This window comes from Pollachius pollachius, assembly GCF_949987615.1.
Source record: "Pollachius pollachius genome assembly, chromosome: 7".
NCBI lineage: Eukaryota > Metazoa > Chordata > Actinopteri > Gadiformes > Gadidae > Pollachius > Pollachius pollachius.
In genome coordinates, this window is record NC_136940.1 from 6,658,938 (window position 1) to 6,684,017 (window position 25,080).

Below are 25,080 nucleotides of genomic sequence, written 5' to 3' on the forward strand. Positions count from 1 at the left end.
GGGCCTCAATAGATCCCGTTGGCTCTCTCTCTCTCTCTCTCTCTCTCTTTCTGGCTCAACTTGTGTGAGTGTTTTTTTTGTATCGGACCAGGCATATTATATTCATGAGCACAATGGTTTTATGAAAATATCCTCAGGACTACTGTGGCTCAATTAGAACATTCAGCTGCAAGCAATTAGTCGACTCTAGTGGGTAATAACGTGTGCAGGAGATACTTCACGTCGGACACCTCCCTGGCAGATGTGAAACTGCATGGCGGTACAGTTTGAACTAATGAAGTTGTTGGTGTAAAAGTGATGGATTGAGATTCGTCATGCTGTCACCGCCGAAACCCAGCCTGCCTGAGTGGTGCAGGACCGGCTAAATTAGTGAAGTCTCTCGCCAGGAAGATCGCAACTCACGTTTTACTCCGGCGTTGGCTGTGTGTGTGTGTTTGTGGTTGAGTGTGTGTGTGTGTGTGTGTGTGTGTGTGTGTGTATGTGTGTGTCGGTGTGTATCCATCAAAGAGGGCCCCCCCTATTAGGCAGGAATAAGCTATGAAGGCCGCACACTCCAGTTCCTGGTTAATCGTTCGAGCTAAAAAAGACAAAGATTGCGTCCAGGTATGAGATGGGGAATAAGTCACTCGTAAATATTGATTCCATTTTTGGACGGCTAATGAGCTTCTCCGAAGTATTCAATTACGGAATCATTGATTACTGTAACAACATTGCCAGGGTTCGTCTTGACCTGTGTATCATGGCTTTGACAAAGAGTGTATCACTAACACGAATAATCAATGAAAGACTGCCCTCCAGACACAGACGCAATGTGCATTACTAGCATTACGAGTGGATGGGAGATACTCTGGATCAGACGGATTTGCATGAGTTTCCTTCCCTTTGCTCTCCAAATTATTTATTTATTATGTGCACTAATAATAATGACGAGCGGCGGCTTAAATGGGGAGGAGTTGGGGAACAGTGCAGTGATGAGCTTAGCGTGGCTCTCCAGAGATTTGGCCCACTGTTTCCGGATGACAGGACATTGTCTTGGACATGCTGTCCTTGCGTACATATGCCGTATGTGTCTATTTCAGGCTCAAGCAGATCGAGATTGAATAAATTGCCCGGCTTCTACTGGAAGTGGACAAAATTCATGACGCATAAAAACTTGCTCTAATGGAAATATGTGTTTCGCTCTCCTCTCACTGTATCATTGATGAAGTGGTGATTAAAATGCGATCCACGGAATTGGATTTGATGGGACATTTCTTTTTTTAAATTTGTATGAACCTCAGGGGCGAGGAAAATATTCTTGAATTGCATTTTTAATTCTTCTGAGGTTTCTCCACATAGATATTATTACTTTGCTATTGCAGTCGTTTTTGAAAAAAGGTTTTCGGCAGTGCAGTTCTTATCCCGAACAAAAAAAGAAAATGTCAAAAAGGTCAAATGTAGACAGGGGTTGATATCTTATAACATGACAAAACGCAGGCAACGGCCTCTGGACAACCCCAGTGAGTATTGTTGCCAGCGTCAATAAATATAGCATAAACGCTAGCATCTGACGGTAATTACCACTTCCCAGATTATCTCACTGTGATATTGGGTCGGGAGTTGAAATTCAAATGCGGGATTGGCTAATCTATAACTGCCCATTTCCTGTAACGTCGTTACACCAGCCCGCTTGAAGGAGAAGCTCATAACCTGGGTGCTTGTGTTTATGCGCGCCCGCGAGTGTGTGTGTGTGTGTGTGTGTGTGTGTGTGTGTGTGTATGCGCCTTCGTATGCTTGTGTGTGTTTATGTGGGCGTGATTGTTTGTGTATGTGCGTTGCTTTTTTGAAACGCATTGTTTCTTTAGCCGAGCCCCCCCCACCCCTCTCTCCTCAAGCCCGCTGGGCTCCCGGGGGTCCGCTGGAAATGATTTAATTTTTCAGCGGCTGTCTCCGATCAACAGGCTGGCCTCTTGAGAGAGATGCCTGCCTTGATAATTGTGGCATCAACCTCATCGGCATTTCAGATGAAACGGAGCCAGACGGGTCACTCTGAGTTTAACAGACACTAATTTGATTGAAATTCAAACTGGGAGCAACAGGAAGTAAATTTCCCCCTATTCTTCGGGTTTGTAATGTGCTCCAGTCACTCATGTTATTTCCCCTTCTAGAATTGCTTATGGACCATTTGAAGCCTCCTTTCTTAGACATAGAGTGGCTGCCTGCAGAAAGCCATCAAAACTCACGCAGTGTGGACAGCTGGACAAAGAAGGGAAAACAAATCTATGATTTGTTTGGTAGGCACCAAAGCGATAGGTAGTCCCCCCTCCAGAGCTCGCCATCACAGGCCATTCCTTTCTTTCTTTCTTCTTTTTCACTTAAGGTAATTTATTATTCAATTAGCCCCTTATCTCGTTGTCCAATTATTATTTGACATGCTTTATGACGGCGGAGGGAAAGGTTAAACTGCATGTGGATGCATAGTATCAGGAGTGCTATCAGTTACCCCCCTCCTTGGCATCTTATCGCACCCCCTCCCTGCTGTCAGGAGCTCATTTTGAGGGGGAGATTTGCAAGAAATCTGAGCTCATCTTCTATGACACTTTAATTGTGCTAATATCTGGCTCCTGCGAAAGGTCAGGGATTAGATTTGGAATGGCTCACTGTGATTAACCAGCCAGTAGCTAAGATGGAGGCCAGGAGAATGGGAGTGAGCGCTCGCTGGAACGGCTCTCTCTCGGCTGAAGTGCTTCAATATTGACATATTAACATATTTAAATACTCGTATCACGTGAAATATTTCAATCAAGTCTTATGAAATCATTGTGTTCATCAGCGCGATAATGGATGGATGGATGAAAGGATGGATAGAAGGATGGATAGATAGATATAGACAAACGTCTGGCTGTGGATAGATGGATGGATGGATAGATACGCAGAGCTACAGATAGATGGACCCGATAGAAAGAACGAATGCGTAAAACATGCAAAAGCTGCCATTCTCTTCGCGTGTATTATTTATTATTAGCATACTTAATTATGTCACTGCCTCTGACCATTCAAAGCTATAAAATACCATATTTTACATATATTTAATTAGTCTGCATTTTTAGACGAGTGCCCTGGGAGGCCTGAAAAGGTGAAACTTTGCATGGGAATATTTTCAATTACATTTTCCCTGCCAAAGTGAAGGCGGCCAGGACGCATAGAATAGTCATTTGGGTTTCGGCAATTGGTCTCGGGAGATGCTTACACTCTTACAGATGAGACAGAATCAGAGACACACACTCCCATAGATCAGGGTCCCCAGAAGCCTGGCTGTAAAATTAGGGCAATACATCAGAAGGGCCCATCAACACTTATACTAACACAGAGTCCCCGTGTAAATACGGTTGAATATTTTATCCACGTGAGTTATTTCTCCCACCCTGTCCTTTGTCTTGGCTACATTAGCCGGAACAACGTTGACAGCTTTGTGTCATATTAGCGTCGGGGATTTTATTTGCTACATCATTCTGTTTCACGGCACCATCTTTCTCAGGAAATTATTTAGCTATTTCATCGCAATCTGTTAGGCAAAGCACCTTAATTTATATTACTCCTGGCCGCCATGCTTAAGTAAAAATAAAAGAACTGGAATCATCAAAATGACAACGTGAAATATAGCTACAGTGGGCCACCGAGCAAAAAAATAAAACAAGAGTGTTATCGTTGCTTGAAATCACGTTACAACAGCCAGCATATCTTAATTCTGAAGTGATAATAGATTTTCTTCATAAACAATTGAGCAGATACCCTCATCACTTAACACATAGGAAGGCCATTAAACTACATTGCCTGAGGCACATGGAAACACATGCACACACAGACAGACAGACAGACAGATGGACAGACAGACACACAAACGCACTTTGTGTGGCTTTCTGAATTGGATTTCTATCGAGCTCGGGTTTGACTAATGTCAAAGAAAACAAATCACTGTTGTTCTTTTTATATAATAAATGCAATTTCCTCTGACATATTTTTTTGCGATTCAGCCAGATAAGTAGTGATGGAATAAAAAAAAATGGTGTGCTGTGTGATTAATTGTTTTTCATTCCTGGTAGAAAAACAACCAAGAAAAAACGGGACAAAACTCTACGATTGCCTTCAATTGCTTTTTAATTTACCTTGAATTGCATGTCATTTGACAGAAGATGGATGGACACTATTAACTTAACCGTGGCATCCTGACACAATAGAAAAAATATATAGATAAATCAATTAAAGCAATTAAAATGTAATAATACAAAATTATATAAAGACATTTTCAATCTGAAAACACATAAGTTATCAGAGTCTCGGGTACACACGGCTTCCATCTCAGCGTTGGCTAACTGTTGGCACCTGCCCCACTGCGATTCAACATTACTTTAAAAAGCCTCTGAGGAGACGTCTTAGCCCTGGCTCCTGGTCCCCTACCCCACAAAGGGGCCGGCGTCTTACTCCTGGAGAACCAATACAACCCTAGCCTCTAATACATTTTCCAATGATCCACTGTAAACGAGAGCGTCGGCACGGCGATAAGAAGAAACAAACGTTATCTGGGTCGCCTTGCTAGATCAGCAGAACGCCGCGGCATCGATCCTGCCGCCTCTCAACACCGATAGAATTCTAATCTCCCTCGGTAGCAGAGGTGGCTATTGATGTCATTATCACAATTTCAGTTCAGCGAAGGGGGTGGTCAACTCCAATTCCCCCTCGGAGCTACGGAGGATACCTCTGGTTCTGTTGGGGCTCTGGTTCTGCCCGTGTGTGTGTGGTAGGGGGAGTGGATTATGACTGGGGGATCACTGGTTATAGGTTTAGCACACAGAAGGAAAACCATTCATGGGTAAATACAGTAGGAGAGGGCTTAGCTGCCACCGATTGGACAAGGGCTCACGGGAGGGAAAGCTATTACCCTGTCTGTGTGATATTTTAATTAATTGTATGACCGGCTTTGATGGTTCGGATCAAATGCTATTGTAGATTTTAACTGCACACTTGATGTGTTCTATATTTGTACGATGTTGTTCAGATATTTTTAGATATTTTTATTATACATTTTCTAACATTTTCTATATTTTCTTTTTCTTTTTTTTGGATTTTTTACATTTATACTATTGATTGATTATTTATGATTATTATTTTAAATTAAGGTTATTCTATATATCTTTTTATTATTTGATTGTTTTTGTCCTATTTACTACATTTTATTATTTTAATCTATATAATATAATATATTGTAATATTTTCTATATTTTTTATCTTTTTGTGTCTAATCTTGTATCCCTATTCTGTTTCGTGTTACTCACTTGGACCCACACCTCCGCAAACTCACTGTGTGGGCAATGAATCCCGTCCACATTCTTTGAGATTCCAGATCATGAGTTGTCGTTTCTGCTTGTCTGCTCCCCAGGTGCAACAACAGAACCCAGTGCATCGTGATCACGGGTTCTGATGTGTTCCCCGACCCCTGCCCAGGGACCTATAAGTACCTAGAGGTCCAGTATGAGTGTGTGCCCTACAGTGAGTATGACGCCTAAATCCGGATTTAAAAACAACATCACCCACCGCCACCACCCCACCTTAAGTCTCTGCCTCTCCTGTCTGCTTTATAGATCTCTATCACTCTATTATCCACACACCACACGCCTCTCTGCTCACAGTTTCTCAATCCCTCTCTCTCCCTTTCTCTCGCTCTCTCTCTGTCTTTTTTTCACTTCAAACAAGCCATTGTGCTCAGTATCTTCCTCCATCTGCATCGCTCCATGAAGTTTTCATGAAATATGACCCGTTAGGAAGCCTTTGCTCCTCTTCTGTACTGCCTTTATTATTGATGTGCTCCGTGTTTCCTGCCGACTTTTAAAACCCAGGTTACGGGGTGGGGGTAGGTTTGGGTGTAGAAGAGAAGGGGTCACCCAAGCGCCTCGATAAGGCGAGGAGGGTTAGGTGTGTGAGAGGTGTTAACACATATTTTAATTACTCCCGGGTTCTTGTGCGAAGTCCACCAAGCCGGAGAAGCGCAGCTCATCTTAATGGGTAGAAAAATGCTCTCCAGTCCAGCAACAGGTGTTGAAATGTGCTGCTAACAGATGTTTCATTATGTAAGGGAAAGCCGAATAGCTTCCATATCTTTGGTCTCTCTCTCTCTCTCTCTCTCTCTCTCTCTCTCTCTCCCTCTCCCTCCCTCTCTCACAAGTCAACAAGCTAATATCGAATACAATGAGTTAGTGTGAACGTTGTATTCTGTTCACTGGATGCCAACACAGTCCCTGCCATCCAATTTCCCCCGTGCCATCTTGTCGATTTGCCCTGCGTTCATTTGGGAAAAGAAATTGGAACAAGTACCCCCAGCTAACCTTTTGAAGCTGATTAATGCTCCCAAATTAGAATGCATTTCGAGAAGCATTATCAAAAGAAGAAAAGAAATGGGCAGGGAGACAGTGTCAAAACCGCTAATGCCAGATCCCTTACAAAAATAAGAAACAGTGAATAAAATGGCAGGGCATAAAATATAATTCACACCACCAGCATAAGATTGAAACATGATTTGCTCCATGAGACACGTGATTTGTATTCGGCACACATCCGTTTACACGCGTGTTCATTTGAAATTCAACCTAATGATGTTGTAGTAATTATGCACCTTTAGCCTACATCGTCATTCGTATCCTGGCCGGCCGCGATCCAGGCCGCGCAGTGTGTCCCTCTGGGCTTTCCGTCTCCGTGTTAAATCAGAATACCGGAGTGGACATCATTAGCTGTTGAAACTTGTTCCAAGCTGAAAGGTTAAGCTCTCGACGGCAACACGCACCCTGTATTTAATATAATAAGTAACCAACGATGATTATTGCATTGTGTCGTACAAAGGACTGGCAAATTGCATGTTCCTTTTTTTTAAATATTCCTAGCGGGGTTGTTGCTGTTGTTTGGTTCCTCAGCTGGTTTTTGTTTCCACACACAGCTTCCCCTTCTGCCTCCTAGTGAAGTGAATTATCGACCCCATCTCCTGTTGTATTATCTCAAGCCTTAATGGTCGGATAAGCTTCAAGGTGCACTTGTGTGTCCAGCTCCTGCTATGTTTTGACTTATGCCTTTTCCCCTCCCCAAGGAGACAGTCAAAAGTACCCAAGCCTGGTCCAATATAACATTCCCCAAATAATGCCGGCTCCGGCTGGAAACGTACACTCAAACATGACATTTCAAGGAGTTTTTTTGTGACTCTCCTCCGAGGTGCAAATCACGCCATATCTGTAGCCCCATCTTTCTGCTTCTCAAGGTCCTTCATGTTCGACCAGAATAGAAGCAAGAATCCAGAATGTGTCGTATCGCCACTGCCCTGGTAAGTGCTTAGTGACCCCAACCAACCCAACCCGACCCCTCCCCCAACCCCTAGTCTGAACAAACCCAGTCCAAACCGAGTTAAGTGGAAAATCCGGTCCCAGTCTTTCCCCATTCTCACCTATTTAATATGTTGAGTGTTCCTCCCCAGTCTAAACCTGCCCAGTCCGATCCAGTCAAGTGTAAAACCTGGCCCTGGTCTTTCCCAATTCACACCTGTGTAAAATGTGATGCTTGAAAAATGTCTCATTATATATTTCCCTAAACCAATCCCTTTTTTATCCCACCCATAATAGCTGACATGCACTACCCTTGTTAACATTGACCCTTGTTTAAATAACTCATATCTACTATGTTTCTTTAGTGGGAAGCAGCATTAACGTTAATGTCGTACTGACGAGTTGACTAGCTGAGATTTAGTACCCGGCCAAATCAATGCACATGACGCAAAAACATTGATCATATGCTGAAGATCTGGTGATTAAATACGTTGCGGCGGTCCAAAAGCTTAGAATCCTGCTGGATTTGCGGGGATGCGAGGTTGTTAAGTTGTTAAGCAAGAAGAACAGTATAAATCCCCGTATAAGCTGAAGAGCCACTGCAGAGCAGAAAGAAAAGTGTCCTCATTCCAAATAAATCAAGAGATCCTGCAAAGTCTCATCATCTTCCATGTTAGGGTTAAAAATAAAGCAGTTACGTATCACAAGATAGATCATAAGGCAGAGTTTTTACCTTTGCTGGCCCACAAAAATAATATGAAAATCATCTATGCGGATGTGGAATGAAAAAATATAATATTATGCATCATGACAGCTTGTGTCAACATTTCAGGATTTTTTTAAAACTAAGCTACGTTTGTATAATTTTAATTTAATAATAATTTATGATAATAGGAATAAATTACAAAAATGGATTGTTTAATATATATTCATATATATTCCTTAATTTTTGTGTATACTGAGTGATATATATATATATATATATATATATATATATATATATATATATACAAACGTAAGTCTCTCTGGTATAAACAATGCTGGAGTCCCTAATTAAGTCTGTGGCAGACGGCAGACATCTTAGACGAGAAGAAAGCAGACAGTTGACCAGTCTAGCGACTCCCAAAACATATTACCTCCCATTCAAAAGGATCCTGGGACCATTAGGGCAGACCGAGGGTGTGCTGTCCATTAAAATACGAAAAAAACAAAAACAAAAACAGGACTGCCTCTAAGACGCCCTTGCTTTAAAACGGTCATACCTCGAAAACGGTGCGATGAGATGAAAATACAAGCAACAACAATAAACAAGGAAGCCCGACCACTATTAGAAAAAAAGCGAAGGGTCTGGAAGGGAGGGAGGATGGGACGGGTGGGCATGGCTCTAATGTCTATTTCCCTGATGCTGTTTTCTTTCTTCTCAAATTAACTTACTTCTTTTCCCTTCCTCTGTGCAATCTGCAGGAGACCGGCTATCTGACTGTCTCTCGCTGCACTGAGCCGCCCTCTGATTACCTTTTTCATTTCTCTCTTTTTCACATTTTTATTCACTTTGTCAGGTCCTCTGTCATGTGTTTTCTTTTCTTTCTTTCCAGAATTCTGTCTCTCTCACTCTCTCTCTGTTCTGCCGTTCTATGTCTCTCTACCCCTTCCTCGCTCCCACCAATTCTTTCTCTCCCTCTCCCCTACCCCTCTCCTCTTTTATCTCACCATTGCAGCTTCTGAGAAGTCAACTGTGGTTAATTTGTTTACTTGTTCTTAGTGTTTGATCTCTTAGGTAGCTACAGCAAACACTCCACACACACACCCCCCCCACACACACACACACACACACACTTCTTCACTACACACACCCACACACACACACACACACACACACACACACACACTTCTTCACTTCACACACACACACACGCACACACACACACAAACACACACACACACACACACACATACACTTCTTCACTACACACACACACACACAAACACACACCGACAAACACACACACACACACACACTTCTTCACTGCACGCACACACACACACACACACACACATACAGACAAACACACACACACACACACACACACACACACACACACACACACACACACACCTCTTCACCACACATACGGATATCGTTCTCCATTACTAGCTGCCACCGAGGTCATGGGTCTTGAGAGCCTTTGTCTGTCGTGTTTATATGTATATCTATCTGGTTGTTGTTTGTCCTGTCTATTCAGGACATGCTACTGCTTTAGGTGTTATTGTATAAATAATGACAAGTGTCTCGTTTTAATTGCAACAACAAAACAAGCATGGTGTGAACCATTAGATGGGTAGTTGTTATTGTTATTTCCGATTTCTGTAATTATTTTCTGACATGGAAGTATTCACAAAACCCACATATGTTATCAAACCAACGCCTGGCTAAAGGCCTTTTATAGAGGCCAACAATGCATGATATGTTGTACATTATGTATACGATTCTATTGCATTTCACAAGGTAGTCAAATTCGGATAATGTCAGACTAATTGGACGCAATATCAAACATAGTAAAACATTAATTAATGACAATTGTAATTTGTAATACCTATTTTTCCCATATTTTATTCTACTGTGATGCTAGGCTTGGTTTATAGCTGTGGGGAAATTACATTAATAATCTTAACATATTATGTTGTGCCCTTTTTGCCAGTGTCAAAGTCAAATGAACCAAGTTAGGTAAAGAGCAATTAAAATACTTATTTATTATCACTAACGATTAAGTGAATACTAATTCAGAAAACCCATGATATAAACTAAATTGCATCCCTTCAACAAATGCAATTAATTGAATTTTCGCTAAATATATAATTTAAATTTTTTAAAATTGTTTTTTACTAAACTGAACTGCAGTTGTGAGTAATCACATGAGCGCCATTGCTGGAGCTAATAATGGACTAGAAACATGTATTGTCTATAAACCAAGCGCGGCATCTCTCCCCCTACCCGTGTCTAATACCTGGGGCTGTTACAGATCTGTTCTAATTTTGCAGCTTTGTTCCTTCATGGTGCACAGAAGCTTCCTGCCTTCCCTATGACTGTCTGCTGCTGCTTTTCTCTCTCCCTAACTAGGTCTCCTCCGTCTGTGTCCACGTCTCATAACACGTGTCGTCTTGTCTATGTATTCGTAGCGATGTTAATTCATAATACTCTCTTTTTTCCTCCCCCTTCCTGCACTCTCTTTTCATTCTCTCTACCAACGCTTAAAATAGAAGTGGAACAAAAAGGTAAATAACAAGACACGATCCAAACCCTAGCTCCTTGTTTATTTATTTATTTATTTTCGTGTGGCATCTGGTTGTAAAAACTTTACCTTTTCTTCTCATGGTGGCCCCCCCCCCCCCCCCTTCTCTCTCTCCCCGTTCCCCTCCTCATGCAAAATACCCACTGCCTTAGGAGACTTTACCCCCGCCCCAGCTAAGGCCCCAGCCCCATTGTAAACTCAAAGGCCCCCCCGCCATTGTAATCCAAAAGGCCATTAACGGCCGACCGGGGAAAGGAGACTGTAGAAAGCACACATACATTCACAGCAAGGTAAAGACAAGAAGAGCACACAAGCTGCAGCCCCCGACACACACAGTCAAAAGAGGGGGCATATTGGCCGGCCTCCAATCGGGGCATTTTTTCCTTTATTTTTTCTTTACTCTCCTACTTCCCTGGGTGCTTTGGCTACTCAGCAGAACCTCATATCGCCTGGCTTTCAAACTCTCCTCCATAGCATGCCTTGGTGACAGTGTCTATGGCCCCGCTTTCTTGTATCCTGTTTCTTTTTCCTCTTTCTCTCTCTCTCTCTCTTTTTCAATCTCTCTCTCTCAATCCTCCCCCCTTTCTCCGGCACCCCCCCTTCTCTGCTGCCCTATCTTCTCCTCCTTCTCTTCTCCCTCCTCTATTTCTTCAACTGTTGCTTATTCCCCCCCCCCCCTCTCCCCTCCTTTTGCGTCCCATTCCCCGAGGGATTCACAACCAAACGCCTCAATCGCACGACACACACAAACAAAGAGAGTGCTTTAAGTTGTGTATAAGTTGTTTTTTTAAGCCGCCGTGACATTTGCACCCCCTTGGTAATGGCGACCTTCTCAGGTATAAGCTGTAAAATGGGGTGGTGGCGGTGGTGGTGGTGGGGATGGTGCTGTATCCATCCGAGGCCCATCAAACTACGCACACCACATTTGCATTGGGACCTGCTCTCTCTCTCTCCTGCTCTATCGTAACCTCTTCTGTCTGTTGCCAAGTGAATTCTTTAGTTGGCTGCTATTTTTTTTCCCTTTTTTTCTCCCTCCTGGTTTATTTGTTTACAGGACCAATTGTTTATTTGCGTTTGTTTTCTGTTCTATTCTGTTCCCCCCCTCCCACCCTTCCCTCATTTGTGTTCTGTTCCAGTCAATGAGGCAAAGCGTCTTTTTTTCTCCGGAACTATCCTATACATATATACCTCGACATTATGCTTAACGATTTATGTGTTCCTTTTGTTTCCTTTACATGCGTCCACTACACTCCACCATACCGCTTGTGTACATTGGCTGTAGCTGACTAGTGCCCATTTGACCACGCCTTTCCCTGGACAACCTGTAAAACAAAAACAAGGACATTAGGACATTATCCTATCAAAAAAATCTAAATTATAACGTAAAACTAAAAAGCTTTGTGCATGTTAACCCATGCCGTTTTTGTCTTTTCTTTCCTTTTCTGTGTTACTCTACTCTCCCCCATCCCACCCTCCCCCTTCCCCCATCGATAGTATTTGTTTGTCCCGGGACGCTGAAAGCGGTGGGCGACACGTCCTTTCTGTACGAAGCGGAGCAGCAGGCCGGCGCCTGGTGCAAAGACCCGCTGCAGGCCGGCGACAAGATCTACTTCATGCCCTGGACGCCTTACCGCACGGACACCCTCATCGAGTACTCCTCCCTGGACGACTTCCAGAACTCGCGGCAGACGGTCACCTACAAGCTGCCGCACCGCGTGGACGGCACGGGCTTCGTGGTGTACGACGGCGCCGTGTTCTTCAACAAGGAGCGCACGCGCAACATCGTCAAGTTCGACCTGCGCACGCGCATCAAGAGCGGCGAGGCCATCATCAACAACGCCAACTACCACGACACCTCGCCGTACAAGTGGGGCGGCAAGACGGACATCGACCTGGCGGTGGACGAGAATGGCCTGTGGGTCATCTACGCCACCGAGCAGAACAACGGCATGATGGTGCTCAGCCAGCTCAACCCGTACACGCTGCGCTTCGAGGCCACGTGGGAGACGGCGTACGACAAGCGCTCGGCGTCCAACGCCTTCATGGTGTGCGGCGTGCTGTACGTGGTGCGCTCCACCTACGAGGACAACGAGAGCGAGGTGAGCAAGAGCCTGATCGACTACGTTTACAACACCAAGCAGAAGCACGGGGAGTATGTGGATATCCACTTCCCCAACCAGTACCAGTATATCGCCGCTGTGGAATACAACCCCAGAGACAACCAGCTCTATGTGTGGAATAATTTTTACATCCTGAGGTACAATCTGGAGTTTGGGCCACCCGATCCCGCGCACGGTAAGCAACTGTCAATTGATACTTTTTCATTTTTTCTTTTTCTGTTCAACCCCCCCCCCCAAAAAAAAAAAAATGTATCAGAAGTTCTCTTCTTTCCAATTTGTATGTGGTCGACGTTCGTTCGCGTCTCGAGTTCCGGCAGTGCACTGCAGAGCGGTCCCTTTGGTAGTACATCAGTGTGTCACCTTTCACAGCCGGTGGATTTAAATTTAAAATATAATACTCTAGATGGGCTATGGTGGCTTCAAAGTGTGTGAAGGATAGGAAGGCATCTGGTGGGTTAAAACGAGAGCAGCTCAGCGGTGGTAAACAAAACCTCATAGCCAGTTACCTACCCATTCGGGATACGTGTCCAGGGGGAATGAGGTACACCCGCCCACGCCGGCCTTCCCCCAAAGTCCCCCAACGCTCAAGCCCCTGGGATCCCCGCGAGCAGACGCTGCCTCTGAGAGACTAAGATAGAGGGCCCTAGCAAGAGGTAGCGAGAGAGCGAGAGAGAGAGCGTTATACCCTCACCTCTGGAGGGGCACATGCCTGGACAGGTACAAAGACTAGCCTAAAGCTAGAATAGATCTCCCCCCCCACACACACTCCCACCCCAAGGGGTACTCAAACTCTGCCAAATCTGATCAAAGAAATGCATACTTGACACTCTGAGGGTGGAAAAGCAAAAGTCGTGTCCCGGCTCAGAGGGAAAGAACAGACGGACGCGAAGGGAGCGGGATCTATCGACAACAACGGTTGTATCGGGCCGACAAGTTTTTATTTTTAATTTAGCTGTCAAGGCGCGGACACGACGGCTTGTCTGCCGTAAGTCTTTACGTCGGAACTATAATAACAGTAATTACGTTAATCCCCTCCCTCTCTCTCTCACCCCGGTTTTCTGGGGTCTTGCAGCCGGCGTCTTGCCACAGAGGTCAAGGGACTTTTGTGCAGATTATCCGAGAGGCTTAATATTTGTACATGTGTTTCCTCGCACACTTTTGTATTGATAGGGTGTCTGGCAGCCAGCACTGTGTTCAACCCAGTGGAACAGCGCACCACTTTGGCCGGTCTCTTCATGGATATGGGAACTCGGAGGCTAATTTGACAAGGAGATCTCCGTGGGTGTATGGGGCGTTTGAACACACAGACCCAACCACGTGCACACACACCGCTCACACACACACACACACACACGCACACACGCACACACACACAGTGGAGTGAAGGCTACTACCCATCCGCTTCCTCCAACAGTCGCACACAAAAAAAACGAAAGTTTATTGGCGTGTGTGTTTCTGTGACAAAAAAAATAAAGAAAGTGACACATATCAGTACCCTGAGGCCTGCCATATTGGGGAATCTTTACACTGACATGAAAGGGAGGCAACGGTTCTCTCAACTTGACAAATGAGACACACAGGGGCTACTCCCCCCCCCTCCCACACACACACACACACCCACTAACTCACACAAACACACACACATACACACAACTCCAGCACTAATGTGTGCTGAGGTGCAGTCGATGCGTGCCAGGGAGAATGGTCCGTGATGATCATCAGGATGTCAATAAAGTTGTCCTCCCACCCAGCTGACGCTGATGTTGACACGTAAATGATGGCACTCTTTTTTCGAGCTGTCACACCGGACCACCTCCCAGAGATATCACGCTTCGGTTATGGCTGCTCCTCGCCTCACTAAGCAATGAAATGGAGGCGAGAGGGAACATGTTTATTTGTTGAAGGCTGAGTTCTGACATTGGGGGAGTTTGACATTTAATGGTGTTTTTGTTTTTTTTTCCGGATACGGTTTGAGGTTCTGATATTTAGCTGTTTTTTCGTCGAGGGGAATCAGTTTATTCTTGTTTATTTTTTCTTTAATTCATAGTCACATTTCAGTTTTTTCCATAATTTCAAGAACATTTCTGTCTTTGCCTTTTGCAACCCAGAATTTTTTATAATCTTTTTCTTTTGAGAAAAAACATCCGAATTGTACCAATTTATGAATTGATTATCAAGATTACAGCAAAAGTGGATTCAGGAGGAGAAGTTATATGAAATGTCTTATTTAATCACACAAGGACAAGCAACATACAGGCTTTTCAATATTTGTCCAAGGCTGTTTGATGTCTGTGTAGGGGGGAAGCCGCCATCTTCCTTCCTAACGTCTGTGCAGAAAAGCTCAATTTAAGATCCAGGAAACTGGAACAGTTGAATAACAACCTTGTTGCCAGGGGAGACCGAGATTGCTATGTGAATAGTGCCGGCAGAAAATATTCTTGGTTAATCTTGAACATACACACACTTTTTTTTTTTCAACCGAAACGGCTGTTACAATTGAAAGTCTATTAAACGTATGTTTATACATCACGTAAACTGGACTTTCCTAACTTTTACTTTTGTGGGGTTTATCATTAGTCAGCCACAACGGTTCCGTCCAGCTCTTCAAATCTAGTCCGCCTTCAAAAGCAATTGCATGAAAGTGATGTTTGGACGCCGTGTTGCAGACAGTTGGGTTCTTGTCCAGTCCAATAATGTTGCTCATGTCACGGGGAAGATCAACTCCTGGGGGCTTACGTTTGGGGGGCTGTCTGGGGTTATGGCCAACGACCAGCTCCAGTAGAAGAGGACAAGTTAAATAGGTCAGTAAATCCTTCTTTTGGCACTGACTAATAAAACCATCCTGCCCACAAAACCAACAACAACCTTATAATCCACTCCTCCAAACATGTACGCATTATGCTCCCTTTCACTGAGGCCTGGAAGCACAATCGAACGAAAAAACAGTCAAACAAAAGTGTTCTTGTCACAATCTGTTAAATAAGAGGACTTAATGGATGCGAGTGAGCCGTTACTTCTGAACATCTTGTTACATGCTATTGCATTTGTATGCCGCTGTTTATTTAGGGCACACAACAATCTAGAATGGGCTCCAAAGCACAGAGTAAGCATATAAAACGGCTTTTATTTTTAAGAAAGATACAGAGAAAGATGCTATTCGCCATCCCGGCGGGCCACTCGTGTGCTCAGAACCTCTTTATTTATTTCTTGACGCAAAATTAGATTGTGAATCTTCTCCGAGAGACAAGGCCCAGGGTGGCCGTTAACACAGGCACAAATGAAGACCGGCTTTTTTTTAATTGTGCATATGTCAATACACGTGTGCAGGGCCTCAGTCTTTACTGCACCGTCAAATCGGTAATTTGCAAGGGGGAATTCTTACGAGGAAGGAACGACCCAATTGGTTAGAAATTATAAGGTGTTGCGGCATTGGCTGGGCCAATTACCTATAGGATACCGTAGGCTATGTAATGGAATAAAGCGGCACTGCGGGCACTCTGTCTGAAGAAGGATGCTCTCTGTCACACGGCCGTGTGGCGCAGGGGTTTAGATTCCCTTCCCACTGACCTAATTTAGCTGTTTTTGTTCTATAGACCTCGACGCGTATGAGAAACGCCTGGCCTCTGTCGTCTGCATGTTAGCAGGCAGGTAATTGACACGCAGGAACATAGACAGGCAAGCGGAGGAGTGGAAGCAGAAGGAGCACGTAATACGAGAGTGAGACAGGCAGGTGGCCTATCGATGGAAGCATAAACAAGGATTATCGATTAGAAAACAAGGCTTCCGGAATTAGAAGTTTGCAGAACAAGGTTGAAGATGGGATGAATGAGACATGCAATGACTTGACAATACCATGCAACTGTAGTCCTCGTCCTCCATCTTTCTCGGCCCCTTCTTCCTGCTTTGTCACATTCCATCTCTTTCTTTCTGTCAATGTGTCTCATCTTCATCATCGTGAGTTCCCGTCCCACTGTACGAGATCCATCGTTCGCGTTCCCTAGCTGGCTTCTCTCTGGGCTCCGCTGTCTGGCTGATGGGCATGACACCATTACCATCACCATCCTGGTTCTCCTCCAGAAAAAAAGAGTTCAAATGCAACCATGTACGTTGGCGTTTTTTTCCCCCCAAAAGATCATCCGTCAGGATTTTCGTGTTATGTTACGCTATCTTCACATAAATCCTAGTTTTGGAGGGCATCTGTTGCATTGAAATAGGCGCATATGGCCTTTATGTAACATCAGCTATATGAACACGACCTATAGTTCATGTTTTCTTATCTGCATCATCCATCCAATTGTTACCACGACGACATCATCGCATACCGACATCAACGCAAAACATCTGTTCTCCGTTGCGATGCCACGCCGAAACTAAAAAGATGATGAACGACAATCCCAGCCCCCGGGGCCCTAATAACGCACACGCACGTACTGTAGTGGTGTGTGCACGTATAGGGAACCTGGTTTGGCTACGTCCTCCCAACTCTTTGGAACTCGCCCCCTCCCCCCTCGCCTCAACACGATGTTAGCAAGGTTCGCAAAATGGCTTTGTTCCCTGCTCCCCTGCCGCCTGCTCCCTCTTCGTCTCTCGCTCTCTTCCTGTTCCACGAGTTCCCTGCCAGCGACAGCGCTCCCCTAAGTCTCGCAGGCCTGTCGCTCCCCTGCATTGGCAATACAGCAATTAATTACCTCGCCAATCTGTGTAGATGATGGGAGGGACATGCTAATTTAATGATGGATCATCTCTCTTGCTCTTTGCTGCCGCTTCCGCCTGAGGTATCCAAAGTATTCATTTATGGCGCCGGTGGTCGTTTTACATTTTTTATTTTATTTTTTCATGCTCTTGTGCTGTTACGCTCAAGTTATGACCATCCTGGGGTCCCACTCTATGTCATAGTATTACCAGGAGAGCTGAACCGGAATGATAGGGCTTTCTGTAATTCATGTAGCTTTTAGTAATACCCTCAGTGCGACCTTCAACCTCCCACAACTCAGATCGCTTTCCGCGGGAATTAAATGGCGAATGTTCAACGTGTATGAGGTCAGGGGTTCACCTGCCTGCTCTGAAATCTGATCGTCTCGTTGCTGAAATGCTTGGTGCGGGCGTGTGTGTGTTTGTGTGTGTGTGTGTGTGTGTGTGTGTGTGTGTGCGTGTGTGTGAGAAATGGTAGTAGTAGTGGCCAGGTTATGCTCGGGAGAGTCGAGGCCATTACACCATTACAACCCCTCATCTGCAGGAAAGGGGGGGAAAAAAAACACATCACCGCAACATTCTCCTGGTTCTTTAACGCCAGCGTTCGTGGCTTCCGACTCCTACCCTGAGACATTTTACTGTTGAAGTGCTACATCACGCGTGACACGTACCACACGATCACAGCTGACAGCTACAAGTGTATAGTGCGATATTAAACTGGGCCGTATGTGTTTCAGAATGTCACGAGCTGTGTTTTACATACGAGGGGGAGAGAGAGAGAGAGAGAGAGATGAGGAGAGAGGGATGGAGAGAGGGTGAGGGGGAGTGAGGGAGAGAGAGAGAGATAGTGGGGGAGAGAGAGAGAGAGGAAGAGGGAGAGAGAGAGAGAGAGCGAGGAAGAGAGAGAGTGAGAGAGAGATAGAATGCGGGGGTTGGTTGGGATTATGGTTTGTTGGCGGAGCTGCTACTAAAGGGATCTACAGTCTCTTGTTTGATTACAGACTGACTGTGAAATGAGGCATATTAAAAGAATTATTACTTAGACTTCACAGTGGTCCCTATACAGTCTCTGACATGAGCCTGGGAGATTTATTTCACACATTCCTTCGTTGCTGTTTGTAGTAGTAATAGTGTGTGTCGGGTTTGTGTGTTTTTGTGTGTATGTGTGTGTGTGTGTGTGTGTGTGTGTGTGTGTGTGTTTGCGTGTGTGCGTGTGTGTGTGTCTTTGCGTGCACGAGCCTGTATGTGAAAGAAAGAGAGGGACAGATAAATAAAGGGGAATAAAAGAGTGACAGAGGCAACATATATCTGAACAACAAGTCAACTTGCTATTTGTTTTATTCGGTTGTATACTGTGCCCTCTGACATGGCCATGTTGTGGTTCCTCTGGGAAAATAGTACAACTTTTAGAAAACAGGCGTCCCTGTTTCGCCTCACGTATAGATCTGCTTGGCATGGATGGCGTTCACGTTTTTACATTTCAGTCACGTACAGTACAGAGAAAAACCAAGCAAAGAAAAAGGTTTCTACTCCGCCAGCTGTGAGAGCTACTCTATGATTTCGGTGCCATCTTGTAAATGCTGTTGTGTATGCACGGCTTTACCTGTATGTATATGTAAAAGAGTTGTCGAATGTATGGGGGTATTACCCCTATATTATATGCGTGCAGGTGATTTTATTTTGAAAGCAAACAGATAGACGGATAGAGATTGAGCGCGAGGGAGCGAGATTAAATATAAATATCCAAATAAGTCAACCCGATTCTTGACATCTTTTTTTATTAATATCACCATTATTGTTTCTTACCACGACATACGCTTCCTGAAAAGATAATGACTCAGGGGAAATTATATGAATATCACTCAGCTGTCTTCCTGTTTGTTGCTGATGCTGGCCAATCACAGGCTGCATATCAATGCACGCATCACACAGGCAAACAAACAGCAAAATGAGTGTGAGTCATGTAATCCAGTTTCCGTTTGACTATTATTGTCGTATTATTGACGGTTATCAAAAAATATCACAAATTGCCATTCTTGGTGACACACAGGTGTGGTCGCCTTTCCATTACAGAATTGTTGGAAAAACAAAATGTGTGTGAAATCCCCACTGTGAGTGCAGTGTAAGAATAGAGATGCACGCAATCAAATGCAATTCTACGCATCGAGAAACTTGTTCATATTAGCTATGCTAATAACCTGTTCATCATAGCTACACTAATATGATTCTTACTAGTTGTATTTATAAAAAATCTACAACATGTTTATATTTAGAGGACGAATAACAGTGAGAACAGCATTGGATAATTAAGAAGCTGCGCTGACGTATTATTACATAGATATAAGAAAAAAAGGACACTGTATGACTTCTCCTAACCATTATCATGTCCTGCTCTCTCTAAAGCCAAGGTTGGATTCCCTGTGAGAACATTTAATACATAACAGCTATACTCGACAGGGAATTAAACAAACAATGAGTCATTGGCATTAATAGCTCAATTGAAAAAAAAAAAACACATGTCAGGACATGCTAGAACGCATGCTTTCGTTCACTTTTTCAGTTCGCCTTTACTCCACCCCACCCCCCCGGATAAAGTTGATTGCTCAAGTGTTAAGTTTACGCCCGCACCTCTCCTGAGTGCCGCCATTAAGCATAATTTAAAAGACACACACGCTGTCGGTTCTCATCTGGCCCGGGTTGCGTGACGGTCCAGGCCTGGCACCGCCAGCCCCGTCCCGGCGGTACCGACGTACGTGAGTGATTTGCGGGGCGTGTGTTTCGGGGAGACTCCAGCGAGCCGCATCCGTGCTGTTGTATGCATCCGACGGAACACTCAAATCCCCATATCCCTATGCATTACCACTCCTTCCACAATCTTGTCTCTCTCGCTCCCATGCTCGGCCTCACGCTCTCTCCCTTGCTCTCTCCCTTTAGCTCTCTCTCACTCTCTTACTCTCCCTTAATCTATTTTACTCTCTCTCTCTCTCTCTCTCTCTCTCTCTCTCTCTCTCTCTCTCTCTCTCTCTCTCTCTCTTTGTCTCTGGCTCGCTCTCTCTCTCCTACTCTCTCTTTCGCTCTCTTGCTCTCCCTCGCTCTCGAAATCTCACTCTCTCTCTGTCTGTAGTAAATGCCAGACCTATAACCTCAGCCGTAATAACAGAGCCCCACTAAGATATATTTAAGTGGGGAAAAAATAAAATAAAACTGTGATAGTGGTGATGGTGTTGGCGAGGGAACCGATGTGTGTGTGTGTGGGGGGGGGGGGGGCAGGCACCAAATTATATAAAGAGGTTATGAATAAGTCGGTTCAGACTATTGGCTGTGCTCGGGAGGATATCTCCACTCATACGCACACACTATGACAGCTAATTGAAGGTTCCCCCTGGGCTGAGCACTGGAGAGACATATTAATCGAGTACCCTGCCCCGGTTTCCCTGCTCAGCCCGGCCTCCCGGTGAGATTGGCTTGCCCTGCCATAATCAAAAGAAAATTGCGCCGGTAGGGGTGTACTAGGGGCCTTGCACGTATGTTAGCGGAATAGAGTGGCTGTATAGATAGATATAAATATATACCTCCTTTTTAAGGGGCCTTTTTTTCTTGTTCGTTCCATTCCCTGTTCGTCTGTAAAGCGAGTGATAGCCAACCTAATCCCTGCTTCTATGCCTACTTACTGTACAGTGCACATGCACACACGTACATGGATAGACGTATAACCTATATGGATAAATACATGTATTTATATACCTGTCTATACCTATAGGATAATTCGTGCCGGTCCTTTCGTTTTTCATTGAATGCACTTCAACCGGGCTATGGAGCAGAGGTAATGGGATTAGCGTAGCACTGGATTACGGATTATGGGATGGGCACATGGGCAGAGCTACTGGTCAGAAGGAGGCTGTTTTGAATACACAAATATCCCCGGGAAGGACACAATGGCAACATGTCCTGTATTGATATTAGCCCTTGTTTTTCTCTCTACATACATTAAATAGGATTAGCCTCCATTATAAACATACACATGAAATGAGCCTTCCCAATTGGATTATTCTGCCTGTTTGACTCAACTCCCCCTTGCCCCCTCAAACACACACACACACACACACACACACACACACACACACACACACACACACACACACACACACACACACACACACACACATCAGTACATTATGGTGTTCACCCCTGATGACGACCATTAGCATGACTGTACATATTAAGAACAATGATGCGGCGCTGTTAGCTAGCAGGCTTATAGCTCTGCATGGCTCTCCCCGCTGCCACACAGACACACACTGTAACACGAGCAAATGCTAATTCCCTCTGACTCGACTTCTCCTCACCCCTTCCGCCCTTCACTGAAAAAGTCTATTCTATTCTTAAAGTCAGTCTATTACGGGGCCCAAAATCAATCCAAGGCTCCAGCTAAAACCTATACGTCTCTCTCTCCCCCGCTCTCTCTCTAATGGAAGGCTAAATAAAAGACAAGCCATTAACCCTATCAGAGTAACACCCAGGTATCTGTCGGTTACCTTTACAGCTACAGTTGAGTACAGTGCGTAAAATAAAACCGAACAACGGTTTACTAATTAGCGTTTTAGCCGACTCATTCATCCAAAGCGACTTCGCAGTGCGTTTTGGATCGGTTCTCCTGTCATAACTGTGGAGCAGGTAGGACATGTTCCGGGTCTGTCTCAAGGCTGCCTACATGTCGACATTGGGGTTCGGACCAGGAACGGCCCCACCCCTAAACACTCGGAGAGGATGTAACTGTACATTATAACACAATTAGAGGCATGGAGTGCAGCCTTTCAAAGGGAGAGAGAGAGCCATTACAAGGGGCTCGCTCGTGAGTTATAGGGCTGTGGAATGGATGTGGTTGTTAGTGAACATGCGGAAGGAATGCGCGTGGATTACAGTAGACGCCTCCTTTGATTTATCGTGTGTGCTTGTGAGCCCCTTGTCTTAAATCATGCTGTCTCAGGGAAATTCGTTTTCATTTAATTTCTGTCTGGATTCCTTTACCCCCCACCCATGGAGACTAGGATTAATCATCATCATCATCTTTCATACTTTTTTGGGGGGGAAATAGGAAACCTATATGGAGCCCCACCATATCCTGGGAATGTTTTTCTTTGCTTTCTTTCTCGTTTTTTTTTTTAAAGGGGGTTTAATGTGCCCGGTCACAGGAGCAAAGACTGCAACGATAATAATTTACACACATGTGCTCACGCCCATTTGTTCTGTGAGACAGCGGTAAACGAGGCACACATGCTGCTCGGACGCCCGCTCTTAATGTGCAGAGAGTGGAAACGGACCTTGGCTTTCATCTCGGCCTCTCCCTCTCTCTCTCTCTCTCTCTCTCTCCCCGTCATCTTTCTCCCTCCCTCCGTCTCTCTCTCCGTCACTTGGTGAGCGTTTTCAGATCAGTGGTCAGCTGAAAAACAAGGCGATAGTGAATGGGCCTTTATGGAGGAGGAAGATGGTGGTGGTGGTGGTGGTGGTGGTGGCGATAGTGATGGTCATGCTGGGTGGGGGTAGGTGTAGAAAATGGAGACCTGCATTCCTCCCTACCTGGCTAAAGGTGGAGCCTGCCGCAAGGACACTAAGCACAGGTTGTCTTTCAGCCGGAGCTGTCGTGGGGGTGGTGCGGCCAGGTTGGGGTGGAGGGGAACGAGGGGAGGGCGGGGGGGGGCTAGAACGGGAACAGAGGAGCACATGGAACGGTTGTGGGGCAAAAAAAAAGGAAAATAAATAGAAATAGATCAATGCAATGATACTAAAACAAAGGAAGAAGAGGCTGCAGACTGTATCTGGCTTCGCCTCATTGCCGAACGCACGCCACTCTGCCCGGCGTGCAGTCTCTCAGTGGGCTGTGTTTGTGTGTCTGTGTGCACTGGTGAACTTTCTCTTGTGAGTCTGTGTTTGTGTGTGCCCGCGTGAATGTGTGTGTGTGTGTGCGGGGGTTGCGCCCTGGCGTGTTTGTGTGCGCGTGCCTATGTGGTGTGTGTGTGTGTGTGTGCGCGTGTTTGTCTACTTTGTGTAGCCGTGCGGGTGCGTTCGGGCAGCTTTTGTCTGGAAGCTCGGTAGCTCCGAGACAACCCCACCAGGGGCCACAACACACACACAGTCATCTCCCACAGTCAATAGAGCCCTAGTTCACCACAGGTAGCGGGGGGGGGCCCGGCCCTTAAAGGCTGTTCTCCACCCCCAGCTCCTCACATCCACCCTCCACACCACAGGGTCTGGGCCCGGGCTTTTTACACCAAAGCCAGGAGCAGGGGGGGGGGGGGGGCTTTTGAGGGTGGGGGCTGGGGGGTGAGGGGTGTTAACTGTTGCTATCAGCCAGGCCCATTATCCAATGGAAGCAATAGATCCAGCAGCAGTGGCCGCCGCCTGGGGTCTGGCGAGCTCTGCGCGCCCCCCCTCCCCCTCTCCGTCCTCCATTCCCCCCTCTCCGATTGGCCAGGAGACAGAAGCTGTCTTCCCTGTCCCTCCACTCGTCGTCGCTCTCCTCGTCGAGTTCTTCTGTCATCGGTTTGTTTGCGTGCCATGCTTTCCGTTTCCTCTCTCTGTCTGTCTGCCTCTCTGTCTGTCTCTCACTCTCCGTCTGTCTGCGTCTTCCTAATTCTGCCAGTCCTTGTCTTCTTCTCTCTGTCTGTCTGCCTCTCTCTGTCCGTCTGTCTACCTCTCTCCGTAAGCTTCTCCCTCTCTCTGTATGTCTGCCTGTCTGTTTGTCTCTCTCTGTCTGTCTCTCTCTTTCTCCCATCAGACCCCCCCAGCCTTATCTCTCCGCATTGGCAATCCCCACCCCATCACTGTGACTCCCTTTTCCTCCTACCCCCTCTCTTTATCTCTGTCTTCATCCCCTCCTCTCTCTCTGTTTATTTATCTCTCTGTATCTCTCTCTCTCTCACTATCTCTCTCTCTCGCTATCTCTCTCTCTCTCTCTCTCTCTCTCTCTCTCTCTCTCTCTCTCTCTCTCTCTCTCTCACTCACTCACTCACTCTCTCTCTGACAATCCCAGCAGTGCTTGACTTCTGAGGTTGGCTGTGCACGACTCAAGCAGTGCACAAACGGCACGGCTGCACATTTTTCTACATGCTCTACAGGCGGCCTAATGGGTGAAATCAAAGTGCTCAAACGCGATTAGATGCAGTACACATGTTGCATTACAATCATAGCCGCTTTGATTCCTGTGGAGGCCTTTTTCCTCCTTTCGATTTTTTTTTAAAATATTTTTCATCACAAACAACATTCATAGCGCTGCTCACCTGAAGCATGCTGGAGCAGATTACCATCGAACTGTCGATTATTTATCAAGTTTTTAACATGGGGGGAGAAAAAAAACAATCCCTTACGTTCAGCTTTTCCATGAAAAGTAATTACAGGCAGGGCTACCAATGGCAACACCTCGGAGTGCTGTGTGAAAAATGTCCTCCCTTAGTTTTCCCCTTAGTGGCTTATGTTAAATGTATGGAGTGTACTATTTTTCTCTCTGACTCACTCCCTGCCGCCAGACTGAAACGTATTTTATTTGCCCGGGGCTCTGCGTGAGCTACAGTTCACCTGCTTCGTCGCAGGTATAGCAAAGGGAAGGAGCCGGGAAGAACGAATGTTCAGCCTCCCACCGAT

General features: G+C 45.5%; 1 protein-coding gene across 1 annotated transcript in view; it reads left to right on the forward strand.

Moving 5' to 3' along the window:
• Positions 1-25,080, forward strand: part of adgrl2a (adhesion G protein-coupled receptor L2a) — a 97,943-nt gene that overhangs the window by 41,932 nt on the left and 30,931 nt on the right. Inside the window, 2 exon segments of the mRNA XM_079740533.1 lie at positions 5,417-5,526; positions 12,125-12,925. Of these exon segments, the coding sequence (XP_079596659.1) occupies positions 5,417-5,526; positions 12,125-12,925 (911 nt within the window).